The sequence below is a fragment of the Epinephelus moara genome, chromosome 14 (genome assembly GCF_006386435.1).
Source record: "Epinephelus moara isolate mb chromosome 14, YSFRI_EMoa_1.0, whole genome shotgun sequence".
Taxonomy (NCBI): Eukaryota; Metazoa; Chordata; class Actinopteri; order Perciformes; family Serranidae; genus Epinephelus; species Epinephelus moara.
The window spans coordinates 8650569-8676394 of NC_065519.1; the positions used below are offsets into that span (position 1 = coordinate 8650569).

The 25826-nt window shown below is 42.3% G+C and overlaps 1 protein-coding gene across 2 annotated transcripts in view; it reads right to left on the reverse strand.

Annotated features, from left to right (window-relative positions):
• The window catches only part of pacs2 (phosphofurin acidic cluster sorting protein 2), a 91270-nt gene that overhangs the window by 14060 nt on the left and 51384 nt on the right, over positions 1-25826 (reverse strand). For both annotated transcript variants that reach the window (XM_050062902.1, XM_050062901.1), the window contains exons 2-16: positions 16401-16488; positions 15751-15840; positions 13669-13794; positions 9273-9435; positions 8909-8982; positions 8727-8807; positions 5742-5801; positions 5498-5652; positions 3195-3285; positions 2636-2707; positions 2185-2309; positions 1789-1921; positions 1210-1314; positions 488-594; positions 175-329 (exon numbers count right to left, since the gene is read on the reverse strand). In XM_050062902.1, the coding sequence (XP_049918859.1) occupies positions 175-329; positions 488-594; positions 1210-1314; positions 1789-1921; positions 2185-2309; positions 2636-2707; positions 3195-3285; positions 5498-5652; positions 5742-5801; positions 8727-8807; positions 8909-8982; positions 9273-9435; positions 13669-13794; positions 15751-15840; positions 16401-16488 (1625 nt within the window). The remainder of the gene's footprint in view (positions 1-174; positions 330-487; positions 595-1209; positions 1315-1788; positions 1922-2184; positions 2310-2635; positions 2708-3194; positions 3286-5497; positions 5653-5741; positions 5802-8726; positions 8808-8908; positions 8983-9272; positions 9436-13668; positions 13795-15750; positions 15841-16400; positions 16489-25826) is intronic.

Sequence of the window (25826 nt, forward strand, 5' to 3'; positions counted from 1 at the left end):
AAGGGGACCTATTATGCTTTTCCATAGTCTTCTTTAAATCATTAAACTTATATCATTTTAATTCTGCAAGATTTTAATCTGACAATCACATATTCACGTTTGAACAATAGCATCTTTAAATAGTCTAAATAAAAACAAAAACATGATTAACATGAAGGTCAGGCTGTCACTGACCTAGTGGGATGATGAGGAACCTCATGTAGCCGAGCCAGTCAGGGGTTTTATGGGAGAGGTGGTCCACAAAGAGCCTCAGAACAGCACTGAGGTAGTGCTGCGCTCCGGCCACGGCGATCTTTATGGGAATGGGCGTCTGGGAGTTACAGTTGCAACTAGGAAAGAAAACAAATAGATGGCTTAAAGTTTCCACGATAAATACCATCTCTCAAACTCTTTATATTAATCACCATTGACTCAAACATTGTGTAGCTATGTGCTCTGAAGTGAATATGAGATGGCACCAGAGTGAGTGAGTGAGAGGCCGACTTACAATCTCTGTATGCGGGAGACGATGGTGTTGAACGCAGCCTGGATGTCGGCCGTGGTGCAGGTGCAGACCACTGGTAGGTGGTGGTTTTGCAGCATATCTGAAAGATACTGAGAGCAGAGGAGAAGAAGAAACAGATGAGTGACGGAAACTAAAACTGAAAAGTGTGCATCTCACTGTCGCAAGTCTAACTGTTGAATTCGTAACCCTTAAAAACCTGAGCAAACTGGCTTGACTTAAAAAATACCAAGAAATTAGTAAAAGGAGAAAATTAGTGAAAAATGAAATTAAATAAAATTAAATAAATAAAATAAACAAAATAAGATAAAAAAAATTGAAATAAATTAATAAATTAAATTAAATTAAATTAAAAAATAAAGACATTTAACAAAAAAGTGACCTGGAAAGAGTGCTTAAAAATCATAATAATTCTGTAACATAATTCTAAAATGGAATAATAATAATGATTATTATACATATAGTTGTTGTTTTTTTTACTTTGCTTTTTGTTTTTTCCTTTGTTTTTTTAAAATAATTTTCTAAATCTATTTTTTTTTCCAATTTGTGGGACATTTCTTACCAAGTTGCTCACTGCCTTTTTTCTCACGTTTCTCATTTTTGTGTAACTCTTTAGAAATGGTGAATAACATATGTCATTCTATCTACAGCTCTACCAAAACATTTTGAAATTCAAGAATTAAATCAAATGAATGTAGTTCGTTCACCTGGCCCTGCCAGTCTGACGTGTTGATGAGGATGATGCTGTCAGGGAGCTGGTTATCAGACACCAGGATGTGGTTTAGTTGGTCATAAACTGTCTTTCTTGGGATCTGTGCAGGTAAAATAAGAAACCATTGAGTTAAAATAGGGACCCATGTCTTTGATTAAGAGACCAGAAAATATGTTTAATAAAATCCTCCTCCAGTGAATCTTCCAGAATAAAAACTTTAAAGTGACTGAGTTGGAGCGGTGATAGAACTTAGATCTTTTATTTAAGTAAAAGTAGCAATATAACAGTAAAAAAATCTATTACAAGTTGGTAACTTTTGTGAAAAGAACTTTTTGTTTTATAGTTGCTGAAACTGTCACTACATCCACACATTAGTACATAAGACAGAGTCAGAGGTTCCTCCTTCTCCTCCTCACAGTGCTTTAAGATGAACTTTACGTTGTGGTTTGTAAAGATTCTAAAAATGTGCTATTTAATGTTGATAATATCAACTCCACAGCTGTGGTAAGATCTGTCAAGTATTAACAAAAATATACAATAGCTTCTGAGCAGGTCTGCAGTGCTCTCCTCCTACCTGTAGGTGGCAGCGTGTGTCCAGGGACCGCTCGTTGTCCAGGCTGTTGGCCCTCTCATTTTGTGGCCTGCTGGGCTGCCGCTCCTTCAGCGACGTGCTCCTGCCTCGCCTCCCTGCCAACTTCGGTTCCTGCCTGAAAAACAGCAGAAGAAGACAGCTGGAGGACTGAAGCGTCACAGGCAGACACAGTGATGTAATGGTCAACAACAGGAAGTGTAAACCCTGATCTGTGGGTGATGATTACAGAAAGACACACACACACCAATATGAATTGAAGACTGAATCATATTTTTTCCCCTTTAAAAAGACACAATTGATCAGTCATGATGTTTTCTGCAGGTGTCGACCTTAAACAACCCTCCTGCAGACACATATTGATTATTCCTATTTGTCTACCTGTTGGATGAAATGATTAGGGACTCTGTCTTGGTCATTTTGCCACTCGGTGGCAGTCTCTCTAAAAATGTGTCCATGTTGTCCATCTCCAGCTCCGTGGTCGGAGTCACCGCCTCCGGCTGCTCCTGAGGGAAACACACAGAGAGGAAAACAGCAGCAGGGTTTAAGAGCTGACAGCTGACAGACGTGTTTTTCTTTTGTTTTTAAACATCTCTTTTTCACACCTCTAATGTCTCGACTGTCCCTGAAGACTTTGGTTGTTTTCCATTATGATTTACTTTAATTGTGTCTGGGTGTTTATGACAGCAAACTTCATCATTGACAGGTAAAATGTGTCTCCTCTTCCTGTACGTGACAATTTTTAAAGTCCTATTTTAACATTTTTCCTCACAATACTGACTTACAATAAAAAGCCTATTGATCTCAGGGAGCTTGAGGAGTTGATACTCACAAAGGAGACGTTATCAGACACACCATCATCTGGAAATTTGGCCCCAGCACACTTTGTTTTATCTGGGTCGATCTGGAATGAGATGATGAGAAGAATAATAAACCCCAGAACTTTTGTTTCACACAAAGTAAAGCATTGTTTCCTTCAGCATCTCGTGATGGAGTCTTGGTTCCAGAAGTCCTACGGTTTCACAAACAAACCGGTGATCACGTTATAACCTGTGAACTGTTGGGAAAATCTGAGTCTGACTCTTCTGCGCTGCAGTTAAAGATGCCCTCCAGCTGGATAATTGATGCCTTTCTGCTCTAGTAGATCTGCTCATTGGCATTCAGTGCAGCTCAGTGGTTACACTGGTCAGCCTCCAGCTGTTTCACCGTGGTGTTAGTAACCCAGTTTATCTAAGTAAATACAGATGAAGCCGGGGGCTGAAGTGGGCATGTGATCAGGGACACAAAGAAGCACAAAAAGGCTCCATGTTCAAAGAAAAGGAAAACTGCATGAAGTTATTTAGGAGTGTTTTAAACATTGTGTTAGTCACTGTGCTGTCGCAGTGTCTCACCGGGCTCGGAGGCTCCCGGTGGCTCCGGCTGCTGTGGATGCTGCCGATCTCAGTTTGAGAGCTGGAGAGGGAGAGACCCTCGAAATATGGCCTGAAACACAAGAACACAAATCACAATTTTCACAAGAAGTACTTTACTGCTGGAAAGATTGTCTTTTCATAAAACTGGTCTGTTGTGTGCAGTAGAAAGATGCAAATACTTTTAAAATCGGTGCTACATGAACAGAGAAAACCAAGATAAAGGTCTGTGGTAGAAAACCTACAACTACCAGAATGCACTGCGCCACACCGGACAAATAAATGCTCCTGCTGGTGGGTGACGTAATGCTTGCTTGTCTGTATTGACGCAAGAAACAATATGGTGGCTAGCTAACAACAAACAATCTCAAACTACAGTTAAACAGTAAGGAGGACTGGTGGCAGTGTGAGTGTGAATATTGTGAGAGTCAGGACATCGAGGCGAGATTCAACATGGCGGGGCCCTACTGCTGAGACACACACCAACAAAAAGATGAACGAAAAAGGAATAAAACTACATTTCTGGTCTGATCACAACCACAGCACACCTTCTTCAACCAGTCCGAAGTGAAATAACCTTACAGAGGAGGATTTAATGGACCTCGAGGCATTCATCGACCACTATTACCGTCGGCAAAACATGAAACAGGACCTGAACTCAGAAAACCCCCTCAAAGGGTAAAAAAAAGGAGCTCTTCAACGGACACAAATGACCTCAGAATGACCGAAACTGAGGTCAGTCTGCTGGCCAGCATAAACCAAAAACTTGATCTCCTAGTTTCACTACACCAAGAAATTAAAGACGTACGCAACAGCCTGGGATTCGCACACAACAACATACTAAAACTGTAAATTACAGTTTAACAGAGAGCTGAAAACATTTTTGGTGAAAAATAGCCAGCACAGTAACAGGATCTTGGTTCATTTTTGATCAGCACTGCCTAGTTTTTACTGATTGATCTGTTTTTTCACTCCTCGTCTTCCGCTTTTACACCACAGGAAACAGTATGGTGCACACAAAGTCTTATATTACAGCCGAACAAGGCACTAAAATATGTTTCTGAAGACATCTGAGGTGAGAAACAGACAATGCAGGAGCAGAATCCTGGTTTCAGTGCTGCCTAGTTTTAGAGTTTGGTCTGAGTTTGAGAGAAAGAAATGCCCCTCTCTTTCAGTTTGAGCTGAGAGATGAGTAGTGAGATCTGGGCGCTGGTAACATGGAAGGAAGTTTACCATCGTTCATTCACACAAACTACCCACACTGTTATGATACAAAGCTGGTTGAAAACTGGCAACATGTCCCTTTAATGGCATTTGATCCACACTGACGACTCAAAGTCAGGATATCTCATCCTCTGCTGCTTTGATTTTGATCATTCTTTATTAACACTAAACTGTTGAAGAGCTCCTTTAACTTTATGTTTTAACAAAGTGTCTCATTATCTAAAAGTTGCTTCACAGAGTTTCCTACCCTGCAGTGCAAAGAAATAAGACCTAGAGGAAACCCTGAATATGCATTTGAAGTTATTTAAAGCAGTGACATTAAAATGTCCTCAACACAGAATATTAGCACAAAATATTTGCCTTATACAGCTTCAATAACAAGGCTAACATTTATAGTCGAGCAGCCTCTGGTTATTTCAGGCTCCGTCTGTGCTGCAGGGTTTAACAAGAATTTGAGAACGTGGGTATGTTTTCTTAAAGGGACAGTTCACTACAAAATCAAAAATGCATATTGTTCCTCTTACCTGTAGTGCTATTTATCAGTCTAGATTGTTTTGGTGTGAGTTGCAGAGTGTTGGAGATATCAGCTGTAGAGATGTCTGCCTTCTCTCCAATCTAATAGAACTAGATGGCACTCAGCTTGTGGTGCTCAAAGCGCCAAAAAAATACACTCCAAAAACTCAACAGCAATGTCTCTTTCCAGAAATAATGACCTGGTTACTCAAGATAATCCACAGACCTTGTTGTGAGCAGTTTCATGTAGGAACTATTTTCTCTGTACCGAACTACACCTGCAAACCGTATCACCGTGCAAAGGAAAGCATGCATCTATTGCTAGCTTAACACTCATCACTGAGCTAGCTAACGTTACAGCTCAGCCGAGGAGGACGCCATTAATGTTTACATCTCGCACTGTCACAAGCAGAAGCTTCTCGTCCCTGAGTAGATGCACTCTTCCTGCTGCACTGTTATATGATTGGCGGACGTAGGCCTGCAGCACCCAATATAAGCCAAGTGTTTCACAAGTACACACACACTTATAGCTGCTGAGAAACACTGACTTGAGTTTAGGTTTTGGTGTGCTGAGGACGCTGTCGTCGTCATCTAGCTCAGGGCCGCTGTCACTCGGGTTCTCAAACTCCACACTGTCCAAGTCCAGGTCCTCCTCCTCCACTTCAGGGGGCGGCTCTGCGGGGTCCTGCTCCGAGTCCAGCACCTTCACACACACACAAACACACACGTTACATCTTTAGAAGCTTTACAGTGAATGCATGAGAGAAAACTCCTAGAGACAGCAACACTCACCTCGTCTGAAACTCTGAAGCGCTTCAGCAGAGCCACGACTCGCTGCTTAAAGTTCTGCTGCTACAACACAGGAGAACAACCACAAGTCAGTCTGTGACCTAGTTATGATTTACTACGGCGCCCTCAGCAATCCAATACAGAGAGAACAGCTACAGCTGCCCAGCGCTCCATTTTAGTCATTTTACCGGCAGTAGATGCATTTGCAGAGTCGGCCGGGTATCGATTTCACTGCGTGTGCTCATGTAAATCAATAATCAAGCAACATCATGCTTCATCTGCTTTCAGGGGCTTTCATCTGCTGCTTCTGCTCACTGAGCTTTACAAAACCAAATCACCCACAAGTAAAAACACATTCAAACGGTCTCATTAGAGCTCAATGAAAGGTGTTTAATAAGACTCGACCATTCGTAAATTAATCGCCTGCATTATGAACAAAATGAGGTGTAATAATTGGGAATAAATGGTGTTTATTTTAGAGGCACATTCAAGTGCAGCATGAATTAACTGTATTTTTCAGCTTTAAACAAATACAAAGCTCTCTAAAGTGTTTCTACAGAGAACAAATTGTCCACTATGTCTGAGGTAAAGAGATAAAGGTCAAAATAGTCCTGTTCACCATCACCTTTATGACTTTACAACACATACAGAGAGCTGCCGTAACAGTCTGCCGTTTAACTGTTGAATAAAGGTTAAAATGCAAAGCTGTCACTGTGCATTTTAAAATACACTTTTCATACTTTACTGCTGGAACTAATTCAAGTTTTGAACCACAACAAACTTTAATGTGTTTGGATGTAAGACACAACATTTCTGAGAAATGTGCTCATTTATTTTCTTGCTGAGAATCACACTTGGAGATCGATACCACTTTCATATCTGTACAAGCAGCCGATTAGCTCAGTTCAGCAAAAAGACCAAAATCAGGAGAAGGCAGAAAACCTGGTTCTGTCCACAACAAAATCCACCTACCCGCATTTCTAAATCTCACTTTATTAACATGTTATTATTCATTAGTTTCAGGTGTTACACCAACATGTTGTGGTTTTATAAAGGGTTACAGTATGTGTGGAACTATTTCTTAAGAGCATGTCGTCACTGTGAGGTTACCAGCAAAGACTCAAAGAGGTAGCTGTCTCTGGCCAAGAAATAAGGTTGTAATAAGTATCAATATTTTGATACTCTTTCGATACTATGTGAGATGATGCAATCTCCAATAATTATACATTCGGCAGTCTTAAAAGTACCAAAGCTTTTAAAAAAACTAAAATTAGCGCCTCGTGGTTGGTTGCCTCCACCGCTCAGTCAAGTAAAGGTTTACATCCATGTCTGTACAGACTTATGATAGTAACAAATGCTTCAAATATGGAAGCTACAAATTCTGAAACATGGATGCTTCACACATCTTCAACCCGGCAGCACGGAAGATCTTTACAATCAGCACAGTTTCAAGATCAGTGTCACCAATTCAGTATCTGATCAACGTTTTCCACATCTCTTCCTGAGATATGATGTAGAGTAATGGCCAGAAAAATGTTTTATGCAGAACATTATGACGTCACAGTGAAGTTGACCTTTGACCTTTTGGATATAAAATGTCATCACTTAATCATTTTATTCTCTTAGACATTTGTGTGAAATTTTGTCATAATTAGCGTAGAAATTCTTGAGTTATGGCCAAAAACATGTTTTGTGAGGTTACACTGACCTTTGACTAGGGTGACCATATTTTGATTTCCAAAAAAGAGGACACTCGGCCCGGCCACGACATAGCCTACTTAAATGATACTTGCAGTTTACTCAAAGATGCCTTATAATTTTAATATATTTAAAAGTTATATGTATGGATAGAAAATTCAGTTATATTACAAAATCATATCTCTCAAAGACAGAAATTCAGATAGGCCCCAATAGGGGACACATANCCTGTTAAATAGCCTATAACCACTGTGTGACACAAACTCAGTGCTTTAGTAGCCTAATTAAATAATGTCGGGCTCGGTTCGGGTTTTGACAGAAATATGCGGCCCGTGCCGCACTCTAACACACACACACAAACGGAAAACCGGACATTATCATCAGTTTATAAAAAACCCCGGACAGCCCGGACGCCCTGGACGCCCCGGACGGGACGTGAAAAGTGGACATGTCCGGGCAAAAGAGGACGTTTGGTCAGCCTACCTTTGACCTTTGACCACCAGTTCATTCTTGAGTCCAAGTGGACGCTTGTGCCAAATTTGAAGAAATTCCGTCAAGGCGCTCCTGAGGTATTGCGTTTACGAGAATGAGATGGCTGCAAATTCACAATGACTTTTGACCTATGACCACTAAAATCTATTAAGTTCAGTGTTGAGTCCAGGTGGACGTTTGTGCCACATTTGAAGGACTTTCTTTGAGGTGTTCTTGAAATATCTTGTTCACCAGAATGGGACAGACAACCCCATAACATAAAGCCTCCGGCTACAGCAGGGGTCGGCAACCTTTACTGTCAAAGGAGCTGTTTTTGACCAATATATGACGGTAACACAGCCTATTAAGTCCAAATTTAGCCTAACATCATTACTTACAGGTCTAAATGAGCAGTCATTAATATGTTTTACCACCAGGTGGCTCCTCTGCAGTGGGCTCCTTATGATGATTTGGTAACTTTGCAGCGTTGGTGGTGAAAGCAAATTAATCTGTCCACACCCTATTAAATCCTCTATTTTCCTCCAGGACGTTTCCTTTTTTGGATTTGGAAGCCAAAGCTAGCCTAGCTGAGAGACTCAAGACCCAAGTATCAGTTTTTATAGCAGTATTGTATGAAAAGCTTAAAATGATGGTTGTGCCACAACCTTAGTTTGTGCCATACTAGTAACTAGAGGACACTGTGTGTCCACTGCACGGATGGTGTCGTGGTCGAAGGTTTGTGTCCCTGTAGGTAGGGATGCTCAATCTAAACACTTCCATGTATTGTTCTTTATATTTTAGTCTGGCCTTGTCTCTTACTCTGGTGATGGAGGGGGTCCTCACAATCGACCTCCTCTGCTTCTTTGGCTTCCTCACATCGTACTCATCATCTTCCAGATCCTGAAAAAACAAGACGCAATGAAGAAGAGTTCAAATACATCGGTTTAGATGACCAAGATGAGGTAAACTGATTTGCCTCAGTGACTCCCAGGCTGACTCACCTGTCCCTGCACGGCGTCATCACTGGCCTCCTGCTCTGAGGAGAAGCTCTCGTACTCCTCCTCTGAGTAGTTATCTGGAGCAGAGGACGAGCAGTGAGATTAAAGGCAGGAGTGAAGGAGATGCCTCATACATATTTCAACGAGCCTTTTAAATCTGACATGCAGCTGGGCTCTAAATATACATGATGTACAGTACACACACATCTATATGCTACCTGAGTTTCATCATTCATTGCATGAGTACAAAACACCCTGAACCCTGTGACCCTGCTCCGTTCAGCACATGGAGCATATTCTGTGATAACGATGGCGTCAAGCTGTGTTAACCTCAGAATAACCGGAGGTAACGAGAGGCAAAGTGTACCGGAGCATTTGATCTTCTGTCCTCCCTGCAGGGCCGCCTCCTCGTGGTCTATCGGCTGACTGGACAGAGAGAAGATCCAGATCTCGGCCACCTTCCCCAGCATGTCTTTCTGGTTGCTGCAGAGAGGAAGAACCTGGCCTCCCTCTGTCGGGTGCTGCATCACCTGAAGGAAAGGAGGGCAGAGGCAGAACATGAGGGAGGGGAGGACATGAGAGGAATCTTCAATAAGACTGACTGATCCAAGCACAATAATCACATTACTTGACTTTTTAAATCCCAAATTTGTCAAATAAGAGAAATACCCACATTAACACAGTTCAAATAATTGCTGTTGTATGTTTTCTGACCTTTTTACGTACAAAAATGTAGAGATATCAAGTTCTCCACCTGCAGTTAATATTATATACCATAATGCATTGCAGGCTCAGAGATACCATGTTTCGTTTGGAGATGGAAATTTAATGTAATTCAAGGCACCGAGGCAGAAAACCAGAAAAAAGTGTACAGATTTGAGGGAGCTGGAACATTCATAACATATCTATGATCCAGATTCTGATTCAGATTGCCCACACAGGGCTCTCAACATGGAGGTAACTGATCCAGTTGCTAGCCGCTAACAGGGGAAACAGGATGAACAGTGCTAACAATAGCAACAGTGCTGACAGAGCTAACGGTGTTTACCGTGGGGGAGCACCGGAGTGTAGGCACTGTGCTTCCTAGAAAGTGCCGTATAAGCACGACGCAGAGTGGCAGTGATTAGCTAGCCAGTAGGATGCACACTAGAGTTCTCAATGGGCCAAATAAATGACAACCCAAACCAAGCCCGAGCTCAGTCCGTCCAAGATCATCACATAAATTACTGAGCCCAGGCCCAACCAAGCCGACTCCCTACAAAAAGCACTTTTCGGTTTCTAACACTTGAGACACACCAGCTGTGTGGCGGTGCAAGCCAGGCACGTCACCAGCAGAAAATGCTGGTGGATCCACGATCCACCAGCTTGGTGGATCACCGACTCTCCACACTGTATTTTCCTGCCAGAGAAGCTCCCTGCTCCGGCCAGGAGGAAGAACAGGGAGCCCAGCACGGAGCCGAGGTGCTCATCGAGTTCTCTCTTTTTAATATTATTTATTAAAAATTTTAACCTTTTTTTCTACACAGCCTAAGCCCTACCCAACCCGGCCAATCAATGCACATTTTTGTCCCAACCCCTGAAAAGTCCGACCCGGCGGACTTAATTCTCCTGTCAAGACGCCATTACTCCACTTTATCTTTACGCAGCAGAAAGTAGTTTGCTGCTTTACTGAATGTTCTGAATCTCATATACACTTAACTTGATCTTTAACTTATTTTATTCAGCTTTATTCAGCCACTTTTCTAGTCTATTTATTTGGCATTACACTGTCCAGCCTGTAGGGTTGCAGTAATAAAATGTATTTTGATTCCCCTCTACGGCCTGTATTTCAACATATTTCTGTATCATGATGTTGTTGAATATTATTTCTGGCTTACATGATTCAGGTATTGTTTTAATGGGCTACACTAACTGTTTTACATATACATAAGTTTTGTTTTTTTGTGGGCAATTGAAAAAAAACCCTACCAAATCATGTCCATACTGCAATGAATTGTGGGCAATAAAATTAGTGAAGTCTGCTGAAGTCTGCACCCCAAACTGACTCTCTGGAAGTCTGCAGAAAGTCCGCCTTAGGCCTCTTGTGGACTGGTTGAATTGTGGATTTGGACAGTCCTAAGCACTCCCAGGTATCCTGGGAACACGCCTCGAAAGTCCGGACATTTGGTTTATATATTTTTTTTCCGAAATGAGGGTTTGAGGACAGAGGGTGCCCTGTGCTAAGTGAGTAAAACTTGTGATATTGAGCTATATGAATTATCTATTTTTTGTTTTTCAGTTTTGTTTCAGCATGGAGGCTCTTTCTGTTACCTTATCTCTACAAACCCACACATTCACAACTGAGAGCTGCTCATCTTAACCACCCACTGTTTTCAGCAGCTGCTCAACAGCACCTCAGAAGATTTCACTGAGTGAGAGACGGAGCTATTCACTGTGGACATAATTTACACTGCAGAGATTCACACCCTCGTCTCAAACCAAGGTCACTTCAGGACAGCACCGCCCCAAATCTGGACGACTCCCTCTGTTCTGCTGCAGTCCGGTGAGACCATGTCAGCCTGTAGCTGTTTACACTGTATCATGTGTGTGCTATGTTGTGTTAGAGCCTCTTTGTATCCCTGAGTTGAAAAAGCGAGAACTATTTCTTTCTTGTGGTAAAATAACGCTCTGTTTCTGCTTTATTTATTTATTTCTCACAGGCGCCGAATTGCTTTCTTTTCTTCTCTCAGCTGCTGAGATGTGACCTTAATAAGCTCCGCTGAGCTTTGTGAGCCACGTGGGAACTCCTCAGTTTATCAGCATCATCTGCACTGGATAATATTCATCTGGAGGAAGATTCTGATTCTCATGTGTTCTTGGTTTGCTTAAAACACAAAAAACAAGTTTTAAAAAAAAGGGGCGAGACAGCCTGAGTTATTTTTCTGAATATTTCATCATCACCTTAAGGATAAATCTAAGAAAGCAGGTTTGTGCTGTGAAAAAAAAGTCTTTCAAAGATAAAAGCAGTCAGTGCAATCACCAGAAAGAAATCTTTTCATTGAATATTTCTGCAAACCACGGATACATCACATTTGTACATTGTTTCATAGCGTAGACATTTGTTTCTCAACAATGCTGAGGTTAATGTGTGGTTAGGTTTAGGCACAAAAACACTTGGTAATGGTTAGGAACAGGTCATGTTTTGGCTTAAAACACCCACATTTGGTGGCACAATGCAAGAACTAGAAAAGCAGGGACGGGTTGGTGAAATACACCCAGGTTTGGTGATTCAAACGCCACTGAGAAATGCCACAAAATGCTAAAATGTCGCTGGGACACGCTATGATGTGTCGCTACAAACACCCAGGTTCAATGGCACAAACACTGGTGGACATGTTGTGATGTGTCGCTAAAAAACAACAAGGTTCAATAGCTCCAGCCCTGCTGGGATATGTAGTCATGTGTCAGAGAAAAACACCCAGGTTTAGAGCCACAAACACTGGTGGAAACACAGTGATCTGTCACTAATAACACCCAGGTTCGGTGGCTCAAATGTTGCTGGGAAAAACTGTGATGTGTCGCTACAAACATCCAGGTTCAGTGGCTTCAGTCCTGCTGGGAAACGTTGTCTTGTGTTGCTACAAACATCCAGGTTTGGTGGCTTCGGCCCTGCTGGGAAACGTTGTCTTGTGTTGCTACAAACACCTGGGTTCGGTGGCTTAAATGTCACAGAGAAATGCCACAATATGTCTCCAAAAACACCCAGGTTTGGTTCTAAAAATACTGCAAGAAACACCACAATGTTTGACTAAAAACACCCAAGTTCAGTGGCTCAAATGCTGCTGGGAAACGCTATGATGTGTCACTATAAACACCCAGGTTCAATGGCACATATACTGGTGGACAAGTTATGATGTGTCGCTACAAACACCAAGGTTCAACAGCTCCAGCCCTGCTTGGAAACGTAGCAATGTGTCGGAGAAAAACACCCAGGATCAGTGCCACAAACACTGGAAGAAATGCGGAGATGTGTCAGAGAAAAACACCAAGGTTTGGTGCCACAAACACCGGTGGAAACGCTGCAATGTGTTGCAAAAAACACCCAGGTTCTGTGGCTTCGACCCTGCTGGGAAACGTTGTGATGTGTCAGAGAAAAACATCCAAGTTCAGTCACAAACACTGGTGGAAACAGCACAGAGGGTCGCTAAGAGACAGTGGGTTTTGTTAACATGGCCCAGTAGCTAACTGGTAGAGCGTACACCCTATGTACTAAGACTGAATCCTTGCTGCAGTGGCCCTGGTTTGATTCCTGCCAGGGGCCCTCTGCTTCATGTCTGCTCCCCTTCTCCTGTCTGTCTCCATCTGTACTATCAATAAAGGCAAAAAGGCCAAAAACCTCATCTTAAATAAAGGTAACAGTGTTAGTTTCCAGCTAATTAAAGGGCAAAAGGACTTATTTAAGACAGCTTTTTAAAGAGCCGGGAGTTATAGTACAAAAGGGCACTGCCAATCCCTGGGTGAAGATGAGGAGGACTGGGCCTTCCACTAAATGTCAACCTGCAGCTCCAACATCCTCCATTTTCTCATTACATTTTCACACTGGTCCTGACACTAACAGCCTGTTACAGCAGATGCACCGTCCTGCTCCTGCCTGCCCTCAGACTTCAAGACACAAAGTGCTACAGAAGTGATCTGCCACCTTATTATCCTCTACATACACAGGTGATATTACCCACCATTAGATCTTACAACAGGAACATGAATGCAGCGCGGTGATAATGTACCTCGGCCATATCGATAGATCCCACTGCGAGCGTCTTGTAGCCCAGGATAGTTCGGTTCTTGTATCTCTTCCGCCTTTGCAGCATGATCTGCAGCTTGTTTCCTTCTCGTTTTAAGAAGTGAGGGTACTGAAAAGGAGAGACAGAGAGAAGGACAAGTGACTCACTCAGAGTGTAACAGGTAGCTTTAAGAGTCAGGTCAGTGATAAACAATGTTTTTATCATGTGGACAAATCCCATAAAAAGACAAAAAGCAGCAGCTTCATATATGTTTGAAGCCCCTGAAAACTCTGCAAGTATTTCTCTAATGTGTTAAATATTCATAACTAAATAAGGAGTAATTATAGTAAGATATGAGCTATTAATTATGTCACTCAATAGCTGAGCTAATCTGCGTCTTCCCATCTGTGTGGGTGTGATTTCTGATCTTATTCGACTGACAGTGATCTGACAACATCAGAAACCTAGAATTACCGCCTCGCAGTTTTATGCCTCTGCACACCAGTCAAGTTGCACTCACAGTTTACATCTATGTCTGTGAAAACATGGATGCTTCACACGCATCTTCCCCATGACAGCACAGAAGATCTAAACAATCAGTCACTTAATTAGTGAGTGTCACTAATTAAGTACAAATGCATCCCCTTCTGTTCCTGAGATATGACGTTAAGTAATGGCCAGAAAAGTATTTTTGCAGAACATTATGATGTCAAAGTGAGGACATTTGTTTGAAATGTTATCATAGTTAGCATATGAATGCTTGAGTTATGGCCAAAGCATGTTTTGTGAGGTCACAGTGACCTCTGAATATCAAGTAAAACCAACCTGTCTGCTGTGTGTATAGGTCTGAATGGTTATACACTGCAGCAGCCTGGTTGTTTCTGGCTGATTTAATGAAGGTAAATAGTGAATGGTCGTGTGTAACGGCCATGTCCCTTTAGGGGCTCCGTAAGTCTAAGTGAACGTTTGTGCCAAATTTAAAAACTCATGTTCACAAGAATCGGATGAACAGACAGACGAACAATTTGAAAACATAATGCCTGCAGCCATGACTATCGCCGCCACAGAGGTGTAAAAACCCATGTCATTCATAATGTTTTACTCTAAATGCAGATAATTATGTGATGTCACCTTTTTTCAAATTGAGACGCCTCCAGTGAGAAGAGCTCAAACAAAGACGCAAATACAGGAATTCTTTATGAGAAATAACCAAAACTGTTGTAAAATGATGAAGAAAATAAGTCTTTAATAAAACTACAGCATCCAGCTGTTTTAGGAACTACCTTCCCTGCCAATTCCTGCCAATCAGAGGCAGAGTAGGACAGGCCTTGCCAAGAAAAGCCAATAGCGAAGCAGCACGCAGAGGAAACTGAAGGATTAGTATGTGATAGCATATGGACGTGCTTCCCTCATCTACATGCCTCGCTCCGTGTGGCGCTGGCATCAGTCACATTACATTACTACTTATTCAGACCTTGCACTTCAGAGTTTTCCTGGGAAAAAAAGCTTGTTACTTTGGTGGATGCTACTGCGCTACTCAGAAAGTAGTGACATCACCAGCACGCTACTGAGAAATGTAGTTAAGTAACGTCGCTACTTGTAGTGACGCTACTGCCCAACACTGTAAACTAACGAAAGCTACTACGAAAAGAAGGTTAACTAGTTTAATTACATGTATGACTGTAATCCAACGCACTGTAAACACACTGTTGGTGTCGGTCTTGTCATGGGATTTCTTGAGAATAACATAGATATCATATATAATCATGTATATGAGAGTGAGTATATTTTCCTGTTTTATCTTTTGATGATTTAACACCCCACAAACACAGAGAGATGCACCACCACACAGTATTTCAGATACACAAAACAGAGCTTCAGATCTCATTGATCATCATGCATCATCTAATCTAAGTCGCCATGGCAACAAGTGTCATAAAGCTCAGCCCACACAATGATCTCACTTCAACAAGAAAAAACAAAACAGCAAATATGATCCCAAAAACTATTCATAAACTATTCATGTGACAACCTACGATGTTTATTTTTAATCAAACAGCAGCATGGTGATTTTATTCTTGTTACCTGCAGTGAGAAGGTGAGAGCCAGATCGGTCTCCACAGACCCACTGGGTGGCAGCACAATCTCATGGGACCTCAGGATCCGTTTGGAGCCCTGTGAGAAAAAAAAAAAAAAAACGAGGTGGTGTTTAATTTAGTGTGAGTCCGTCCCCTGGAAGATTTCTGCATCTCTGCTGTTGTTTTTCACTCTGCAGCGAAGGTGCAAGGCGTAAATAATTCAACAGGGTTCGACACATTTTAAAATGTGTGCATGTGTGAGAACATTTACTACAGATCTCATGTAATTCAGAGTGATACTGCTGCGTTACAAAGCAAACTGAGCTGTTTTCTGGTTCATTTTAACCAATTTTCTGCTCAGAAACTGGTTTGATTTTTGTTACATTTAGGTTATAGTTGCACGAGAATGTATCTTTGACCAAAATAAATCTGGATATGATGTACAGTGTACTATAGTCTCTCACAACTTGCCTTAAAGGTGGAAAAACAACATTAAAAGATGGATTTAAACAGGCAAAAAGGAAAATATAAAACACAATCTAACCTCCCGAGATTTAAAGGGCCGGTGAGCATTTTGCATTTGTTTTTGTTTGTTTGTGTGCAGCAGGTTTGAACACGCCCGCTCTGTTGCGTCTATTTGTTTTCTTTACCACATACCTGAATTTTAACCGCTATGACCACAGAGATGAGCTCTTTATCAAGTTCCCTCATCACCACCAGCTTCTTCAGAGTCAGACTGCACAATCTGCGGAGACGAGAGAGGAGGAATGTTTAGTTGTTTGGTTTCACACCGCCACAACACCACTCATTCACACACACACACACACACACACACACACACACACACACACACAGACTGTGTGTTCATTAAACAGTTTACACTAAAACACACACAGTATGTCAGGAATCACAGCGTGTGAGTCGATCAGCAGGTTTAATGACTCTGTGCTGGTGTGATAATCTCATTCATACATCAGGTGTTAATTTGTGGTAATTTGATGCTCGTATGCTGAGCGGTTAAAATGTGTGATCAGGCAGAGGTCAGTGTTTCACGAGGACACACCAGCATGTTAGCACTGCTGATATTATGAGCTTATCACAGATTTAATGATATCTGTGTGTATGTGTAGGCTGATAAGTTAGAAAGAAATGACAGGACAGAAATGCCTGTAGTATGTTTGAGGTCGTTTAGAAACAGCCATCTGTGTTACATAATATATTATGTCAACTTTCCAGCTGTAAGACGTCCGCCTCACTTGTTAAATCCATCACACACACAGAAATTACTACGATAAAACTACAACTTGTTGATTGCAGATTTCTGATTATGTACGCATGAAATCAAAAAAAGTATTTCACTGGTGGAGGATTTTGCAAAACTTTGGACAGAGTCAGATAAGGTGTTTCCCCTGCCTCCAGTACTTCTCCACCTTATTCCTAGCCCCCATGATCCCTTGCGTGAATTATGGGTGCAACTTTGAACCGAAACCGGGGATTTCCAATGCTAATAGTTTGTTTACAGTACTCTGTTCCTCTTTCCAAGAGCAGCTGGGAAATAAAATGTGGAACACACCACCTGTTATAGCTCAAACAGATTATGTGATCATACCTCTGCCATCTCTGACAGCCATCTCAAAGCAACTGAGCATGCTAGCAATTAGCTCGCCTTGCTATGTTAAAATATGGCTAGCTTAACATGTCTCGAGCTAGCTTAAGATAACATCTGCTCCTTCTAAAGATGATTTATGATTTCTGATGACTCATTAAGAGATACGAACACATTCAGCAAACATTTAACATAATTCAGTATTAACTGTAGCTCCATGTAAAGTGAATAAATGTCATGTTTCCCAGCTAATCCTCCGCTCATCTGCGTTAACGATGCAGTTTACACATTTTTTAACTTCTGATTTATTAAAAACTATTCTGAGCGACACATGAAACTGAATTTAGCAGCAGACTTCAGTAATAGTAATATAAAGTAGTGGTAAAAGAATTGGCGTTCATTTTTTATATGATATAAAGGAAGTATGGAAAGACAGGGATATCTGTACTGACGTTGAGTGACGGACCTGTCAGTCGAGGTCTCATTCTCTTCTGCAAAATTCTGATTTGATACTTTTTCGCTGAGTCTCATGAAACTCTTGTGGTTTTATTTCTCATATCAATGGTACCTTTGGCAACAGGAACAATCCCTTTTTGTTCTGGTTACATGTTCAACACACAGTTGCTAAAGACAAAAAGCTAGCTTGGACTGGTTGTTAGTTGTTACAGACACGGACAGTGCAACAGGTACCAGAGCTCTGCAAAGACATTTTAGAAAATGCTATGTTAACATTAGTTAAACATTGTTAAAAAAAAATTAATCAGTATTTGCTAAACTGAAGGCAAATTTCTTTCGAAAAGGACCAACGTTGGTGGTTAGCCACCTAGCGTAGCCATTGGGACTAACCACAGAAAGTCTATGGGACTAACTAGCTTACTGCTACTTCTGCTATCTCACAGGAAGTTCATTGTGCCCATAATCATTTCTACAGTTGTGCCCTCTGGGTATGCTAAGCTAAGCTAAGCTAAGCTAAGTTAAGCTATGCTAAGCTAAGCTAAGCTAAGCTAAGTTAAGCTAAGATAAGCTAAGCTAAGCTAAGCATGTCCTGGCTCTAGCTCCACACTTGACACAGTCACAGTGAAATAAAAACACATCTTCCAAGCAGTTATAAACCAGTGTCCCTGTGCTTAGTGTATCTCTTGTTTTATGCAAAAACAACAACAAAAACAACAACAAAATCCCCAAAGCACTTTTAAAAAATGCAATGCAACAGTATATTATATATTTACTCTACTTCTTCAGAGGAAAACACTGTATTACTATTTACCTGACAGATAAATGTTACTGGTTATCGTGCAGATTTACATTTTACTCACAAAATACAACAATTAAAATGTGTTGCATTATTATTCTTTATTGAAGCTCCACCTCAAACAGACGTTAAGTAAATTTAAGTACTCTGTGCCTTCAGCACTTCATATTGTTCTCCTCTGCCCCCTGCTTCATTCATCCTTGAACACATGCATTTAATTTCTTTAATGCCTGTATGGCACGGAAAGAAATCAGAAACACATGACATCATTTAGCAAACAATCTAATTGGTCTTGTTTTAAACTAGATGATTATTACATCAACCCTAGTTGTGACAAGCTGATGCCAGTCACTACATAATACTGCTTTTGACTCTAGTGGCCAGCAGTGAGATAGTGGGAAATATGCGATTTGATCAATCAGCAAAAACTTCATGTTTCTACAAGAGTGCAGCTGAGGCCATCTTCCTCCACCTCCTGATATAACAATGTAGGTGTTACAGGTGAGTGATGAGGCTAAGGCCCTGATCAAAATGCGAGGCGCACCGTACTGCCTGTTTTTAACAAAACTGAATGCCGCTAGTAAAAATCCATCCAGATGTCTTCTACATATATTAAGCTACCAAAACTCACAGGTGCTGCTGATGTAAACATGTGAGTTGGACAGTAGCCTGACTAGCTAAGTCAGAACGCCACACCAAAAATCTGGAGCTCCTAAAAGAAAAGTCAGAGTACAGAGAGGACAGGGAAATGAAAATTTCTTGCCCCAGGACACACATGTGACTTCCTCTGATTTTTAAACTAAGAAAAAAAAGGTCTTAACACAGAGATGATACAAAATACATGTGGAAATGTAATTAATTGGATTATATTAGAAGGAGGTATACATTTTTGATGACTGGAGTGAGCGAGGAAGAAGAGCAATTTAAGATCTTAAATTAGGATCGGGTTGAGACAAGAGACAAGCATGAGAAATGGTCAAAATCTCATATTGATGTTTAAGTGAGCTCAGTTAGGAGAAATAGGTCGGACAAATAAGAGATCTTATTTTGAATCTTTCATTCCCCTGCTCCCACAACCTCATCTAAAAAAAATGTTTTCTCATCAAACAACTAAACTGGTCACCGGAGTGATGGAGGAAGAGTTGGCTCCAGATCACAGAAACGTTTCAACATTCCTTCACTTGTTAAACTAACTTAACATGAACCAAGGGTGTCGCAGCAGGCCGAGCTAAATCCCCTTTCACCGTCCCTGTGTCGGAGCGCTCCAGCAGACGGGCCTCTGCCAGCAGAGCAGAATAGAGACACTGAAGCAGGATGGTGGCGGGGCAGCCGGGGGTGGCATTGTTAGGGCAGTGTGGTGGTGGAGAGAGGGGTGGGGGGTGGGGGGGGCTGCTTTAACAAGCCTGTCACGATTTTTTGAGACACTTCCTCACAAGCTGAAAGTGACAAAGAAAGGTTTTTCTTTAAAGGAGCTTTTCTTTGGTTCCCTTGACTGGATCATTGAGGAGAGCTGCTCTGAACAGGCTCACAGTCTGGAGGCCTATTTTCACCAGCCATTTATCATCCAGCTCCTTTCTTAGCGCAAAATTAAACAGTGTTAACGCTGCAATGACATCACTCCCAAATTATTCTGGGGGCATTGAATGTCATTCAGCTGCAGGCTATTCAGCGACGGCAAAGGTTTATTGTCACGCAGAGTAAAAGATGTGGGTCAAAACTGCCATGAGTGACAGAGGAGGGAGAAATGTGCTCAGCGCTGAGTGGAGAGGAAACATTAATACACCGATATCCCCTGTCACTTAGTGCACGGGCTGAGGGGTTGACCTTGGATGTAATTTAACTCCTCTCCATTTCTCCTATTTTAAGAACTGAAGGCAAAACATTGACAGAAAGGTGAAGCCAGCAGACAAAAGCAGCACTAACAAGTCTTTTAAAAACCACACAGTGTGCCGAGTGACATAACGCTGCAGCAGAGGGGCATCAATCAGCCCTGAGAGAAAGGAAAACATTGGGACAGGCAGAGAAGAAGCGATGACAATGGCAGGTTTGAAGAAGCCCCAGCAGGCTGAATGAAGACCTTTCTCTTCTTCGGCTGAGCCCAAGAAATCTCAAGCACAATGGACACAAGCCAATGAAGGCTCGCATTGTCTCTGGCTCTCACACGAGACAATACGCAGCATTCTTGTTCCTCCTGTTTTGTATTCTACCCTGCTCCCGTTGGTCCCAAGCCCACAGCACCATCTATTTCAGTTATGCTAGGTGGCTGGATGTTGGTTTGCGTGAGCGGCCAAGTGATATCTGCCACACAGGCTGCTCGGCTAAAAAGTCACATTTTATCCCCCACAATGGGTTTGTCGTACGAGTACTGCGTGTGCTCCACGAGCTAATCTGCCCAAAGGAACAGAGCTGAAATGTTTCTAATGAAGCACCACTTCATTTATAAGAGGATCTGCGCTGACCCATTTCTCTCTGGTTGGTGGCATAAAACTCTGACATGAACTTTAAGTGGGAGTGTTTCTGATTTGTGTGGACGCAGTGGTGACAATTTCCCGTTAAAGGCTGTTCGGCTTCACAAAAAATATTTTGGTTTCAAGGGCTCCAGGTCGTCTTCTACTGAAACACGCTTTTTGTAGTGACATACTCTGGTTATACCTGGTTTTAACATACAGTTTGGTGATCCAATCACAAGTGGACAGCCGAGGCACACTGTCGTTCACACCTGTGTCTGTCATGTGTCTCCAGCCTGTGTTCGGATTTGGCTACTGCCTGTGTTACATAATGCTAGAAGATCAAAGGGTCAGGCTCACAATCATTTTATCCTACAAGCGGTCAAAATAACGCATTAATTTTGATTAATCTAATGCCTTAAATAAAATGAATGCTGATTAATCATGTTCTGTTGTGTCCTTTAACCCAGTGTGTCGATGACGGCCACAGTGGCTTTGTCACATGAGACGAGACAATGATGCTCGGCCTTTGGAAGGAACGTTTACATTTAAAAAAACGTCCAGATGGAGCTGTTGATAGGAGCACCGTTCTTTTCAGGTCCTGCAGTGGGGAATTTTTGTATCATTGGAGGACTTCAAGCCTGAAGTATCACCTCAACGCAAAGCATTTAGCGGCAAACCTGGACCTGGTCCGAGCTAGCACAGCCTCTGATGCTAGCGCTAGCAGCCAGTCTCGTCAAGCCACACTTGACCAGGCCTTCAGACACAAACTCAGTAAGTCTACCTACCTATGTCTGACTAACTAACTCTCTTACAAAACGGGTTGCAATGGACTGCAGGCCAGTTTCGGTGGACCACCTGGCAAGTGGTTTGAGTGATGACAATGCGTCTCCATGGCCATTTATACAAGTCCTAGTCTCTATATACAGACTCAACATTCAGTGAATGTAGAGTCTGTAGGCAAACCCCGGAGATCTTGCCTCCGGAAGAAGAGCCCTGCTTTCCGGTTGTAGGCTGTAGTAGTCCGCATGATATTGACCAATCACGTTTGAGCCGGCTGCAGTTGTTGCCAGGTTAAACGGTCCGTGCAGTGAACTAACGAGGCGGAACATAATTGGCGTCACTGCAAACTCTGAATCCATCGCAATGGTTCAGCATATTTACTTATTTATAAACGGAAGTCGGAAATGGAAATTCGCCTCCTCCGCCCAAATCAAACTGGAATGCCAAAAAATCGGGGGTCTGCCCCCAGAAGCTGTATCGCCGTCTGCCAGAAGTCAGACGCCGAATACAGCCGATGAGTTCCGAGAATGTACATGTATTTAGCACTGTCCACTTGTGGGCCTCTCTAGTGTAGTGGTTAGAGCACTCCTCTTCCATGCGGAAGGTCCAGGATTCAAATCCTGCTGTGGTCGACATCAGCAAAGGCATGCCGTCCCCACTGCTGGATCAAATGGGATAACATTCCTTTGGGAGGCTTTCGGAAAAGAGAGTAACTCCAGAATCTGAGCCAAGTCCTCAGCAAGGGTGCGTTCCAACATGAGGGTCTAGACATAAAAGCAGATTCGTTTAGCGTCCTCCACTTGTCATCGGATCACCCAAGACACATGTTAATAGCAGGTGTAAACAGGGCCATTCTGATCTGATTGATCTGAACACTCAAAGGATTTGCCAGGTAGTCGAGGACGCATTTGACCACATAGCTTTTGTGGCGTAAACACTAATACGTCCTGGTACATCCCTAACAAAGGCTTCTTCATTAATGTAGGACTTTGTGGTTGTTTTGGTGACGGTGTGCTAATGCTGAATAACTTTCCCAATATTTGACAAGTTGGACAAAGTGTTGCGTGGCCGTCCATCATTTTGGCCTGTGGAAGGAGATGTGTTGAATTCTGCTGACAGCGATTTGTCCAACTGCACCGGCACAATCGCTAACATGACTAGCGAGCAGCTATCGTGGGTGTGAATGTAATAATTGTGTAAAAGCTGACCTTCTAGTGTCAGTGACATAGGCAGTAAGGAAATCTGAAGTGGTCAGCAGGAGACGCATCATAGACACAAGTGTGAACAGCCATGTGTCTTGGCGGTCAATCTGAAACAATGTTTGACAGTTTTTATAACTTTGTAGATCTGTGAAAGACAAGATCAAACTTCCCTCAAGCTCTCTTTACTTTAGACAGTTTTGTGTGTACAAATGATGCAACACCACAAATGCCTTTAAGGAGAGACTGTCCAAAAGCATAAACACAAAGTATCTATACACGTTTGCAGCTGTGAGTAGAGCAAACAAAAACAGTACTCAAGTAAAAGTACTGTTACTTTATAATTATATTGAATCAAGTAGAAGTAAAAACACTCAGAAAATAACTGCTTGAGTAAAAGTTAAAGTCCAGAACCAGACAAATGACATGCTGTCGATGTTGAATGCTTCAAAGTGGAGGTGTCCACTGTTTTGGACCGACAGAGAAGGCAGCTCATACGTGACTGTTGTTTCTTGTCATTTGAAAGGCAGACAGAGTCTGGATGTTGAGCTAGAGATGTGCATGTGTCTCTTCTAAAGGAGACAACGTTTCATCTTCTGCCATGATTTTCAACTGTAGTCAGTCAAAGGGGGGTCGAGGAAGGGCCACACCTTCTCTCCATCTGTGGTGCTTTGATCGGCTACAGGACCAATCATATCTCATATTTAATCTTATCTCTCACTGTCGGATACTCGCTGCCATGTGTGTGAGCTCAGCTGAATATAAAAATGATTCACAGATAAATGTATCAGTTACAGTAGTGACAGGTGTGTAGCCCAGTGTTACAGACTATAAGTGCATATGTTTTATTGCAAATCTACTACTACGGCACATAAAGTCTGGTAAAGACCAGCAGGAGAATAGCTTGTACTAAAAACAGTTGATATCCTTCTATCAACTACTACAAATACACAGATGGATGGGTTACATTAAGACAAAGGGTTTTGTCTTGTTTTGTCCCCTCTGTATGACATGGCTGGAGTCACTCCACCAACAACTTGCGGAGATAGTTACACTTTGAAGTAGTAAAGGTCACACATATGGAGAGAAGAGTGCATTTGAATTGTATTCTTGCTCTTATGATTGTTGCTTACATTTCATCCATGAGGCATAAAGTGTAGAAGTCTAAACAGCATGCAGTAGTACTGTATATGACACAGATTTAAAACCCTGAATTACAAAAGATTTTCTTTGTGTCGTCACGCAAGAAGTCAGTGAAGCAGTGAGCAGTATCAGCCTCAGCAGTGAGTGGAGCCTGGACGTCCTCTCTGTTCCTTCTTTGATACACAAACAATGATATATCTGAACAATACAGCCAAGTGCCGAGGTTTCACTCCACAGCTGCTGCCTTTTTCATTCTGAGCTAAAAGTCGAGGATGCACTCGCTGCCACCAGCTAATGCATTCGTGCACTGAGCTTCACAGCTGCTGTGTTGGCGCTGCAGCAAAGCAACCTGTTCCCTGTTCTGTCCCGTCGCTGCAGTCCCAGAGGGACTCTGGTCTGCTGAAACACACGGCACACCGCCTGTAGCGTGGCCCCTGCCAAATCCTGATCCAGTGGCCAGCTCAGCACAGATGCTCTGGCAAAGGCCGGGGGGGAGGACCGGCAGGCCCGGTATGGAGCTGTGATAGCACAGTCACAGTCATTTCATCTGCCAAGAATAACAAACCAACAGGAATTTGTTTTGGTGTCGTTGATACAGAGACGAATCAACAACGTGCCGAACGTAAACAGACAGCAGAGTCGACAGGATGTAAAGTGTAATCACTAATCAGTCGTCTTTCCTCTGAGAGGCTGTGAGGATGTAAAGAAAACTGAACGGTAAATAGATAATTCTCATAACTCATTCTTTCAGTCACTACCCAGAGCTCATGACCATAGGTGAGGGTTGGGACGTAGATGGACCAGTAAATCCAAAGCTTCATCTTTTGGCCGATCCATCTCACACTCCATTCTACCCTCACTCGTGAACGAGACTCCGAGATACTTGAACTCCCTTGCTTGAGGCAGTGACTCCCTCCTAACCTGGAGGGGGCAATCCATCGTTTTCCAGCAGAGAACCATGGCCTCAGATTTGCAAACCACCTCAGTGCATGCTGGAGGTCACAGTGTGATGAAGCCAACAGAATCACATCATTTAAGGCTCACAATGGCCTCGCCCCTTCTTAAATCATAGACTCCCTATCATGTTGTCCCTCCACAAACCCTGAGATCCAACACCATTGCTCTTTTAACAGTTCCTATTGTCACTACAAAAACATTTGGGGGTGCTTCTTTTAGCTACTACGCCCAAAAAATATGGAACACCCTGCCTTTGATTATTAGACATGCTGGCTCAGTGGACAGATTTAAACAAGGTTCATTCATTCATTCATTCATACTACTGTACTTGTAACCAGCTCAGTCGCCAGAAGGAAATGTTGGCATTATACGTTTCTGAAAACCACCATGATCTTTTACTAACGATGGCCAAGTCGTTTTTGTGCCTCAACCTAACCACAAGTTAACCACAGCATTGTTGAAACGTAAAATTTCAACATATCCGCCACATAATGATGTGAAAATGTTTGCAGAACATTTTTTCTGGTGATTGGTTTGCAGCAACTATCTCCGCCTGTGACTTGTGCTACTAAAACATCCGATACTGTTACTTGTACATTTTAAAATAAAGTCAATACACCTTACACAGTCCAAGACTCTAAACATGCCTCAAAGGATAAAACACGTTTCTGAACTCAGCTGTCGGCGTGAAGTAAA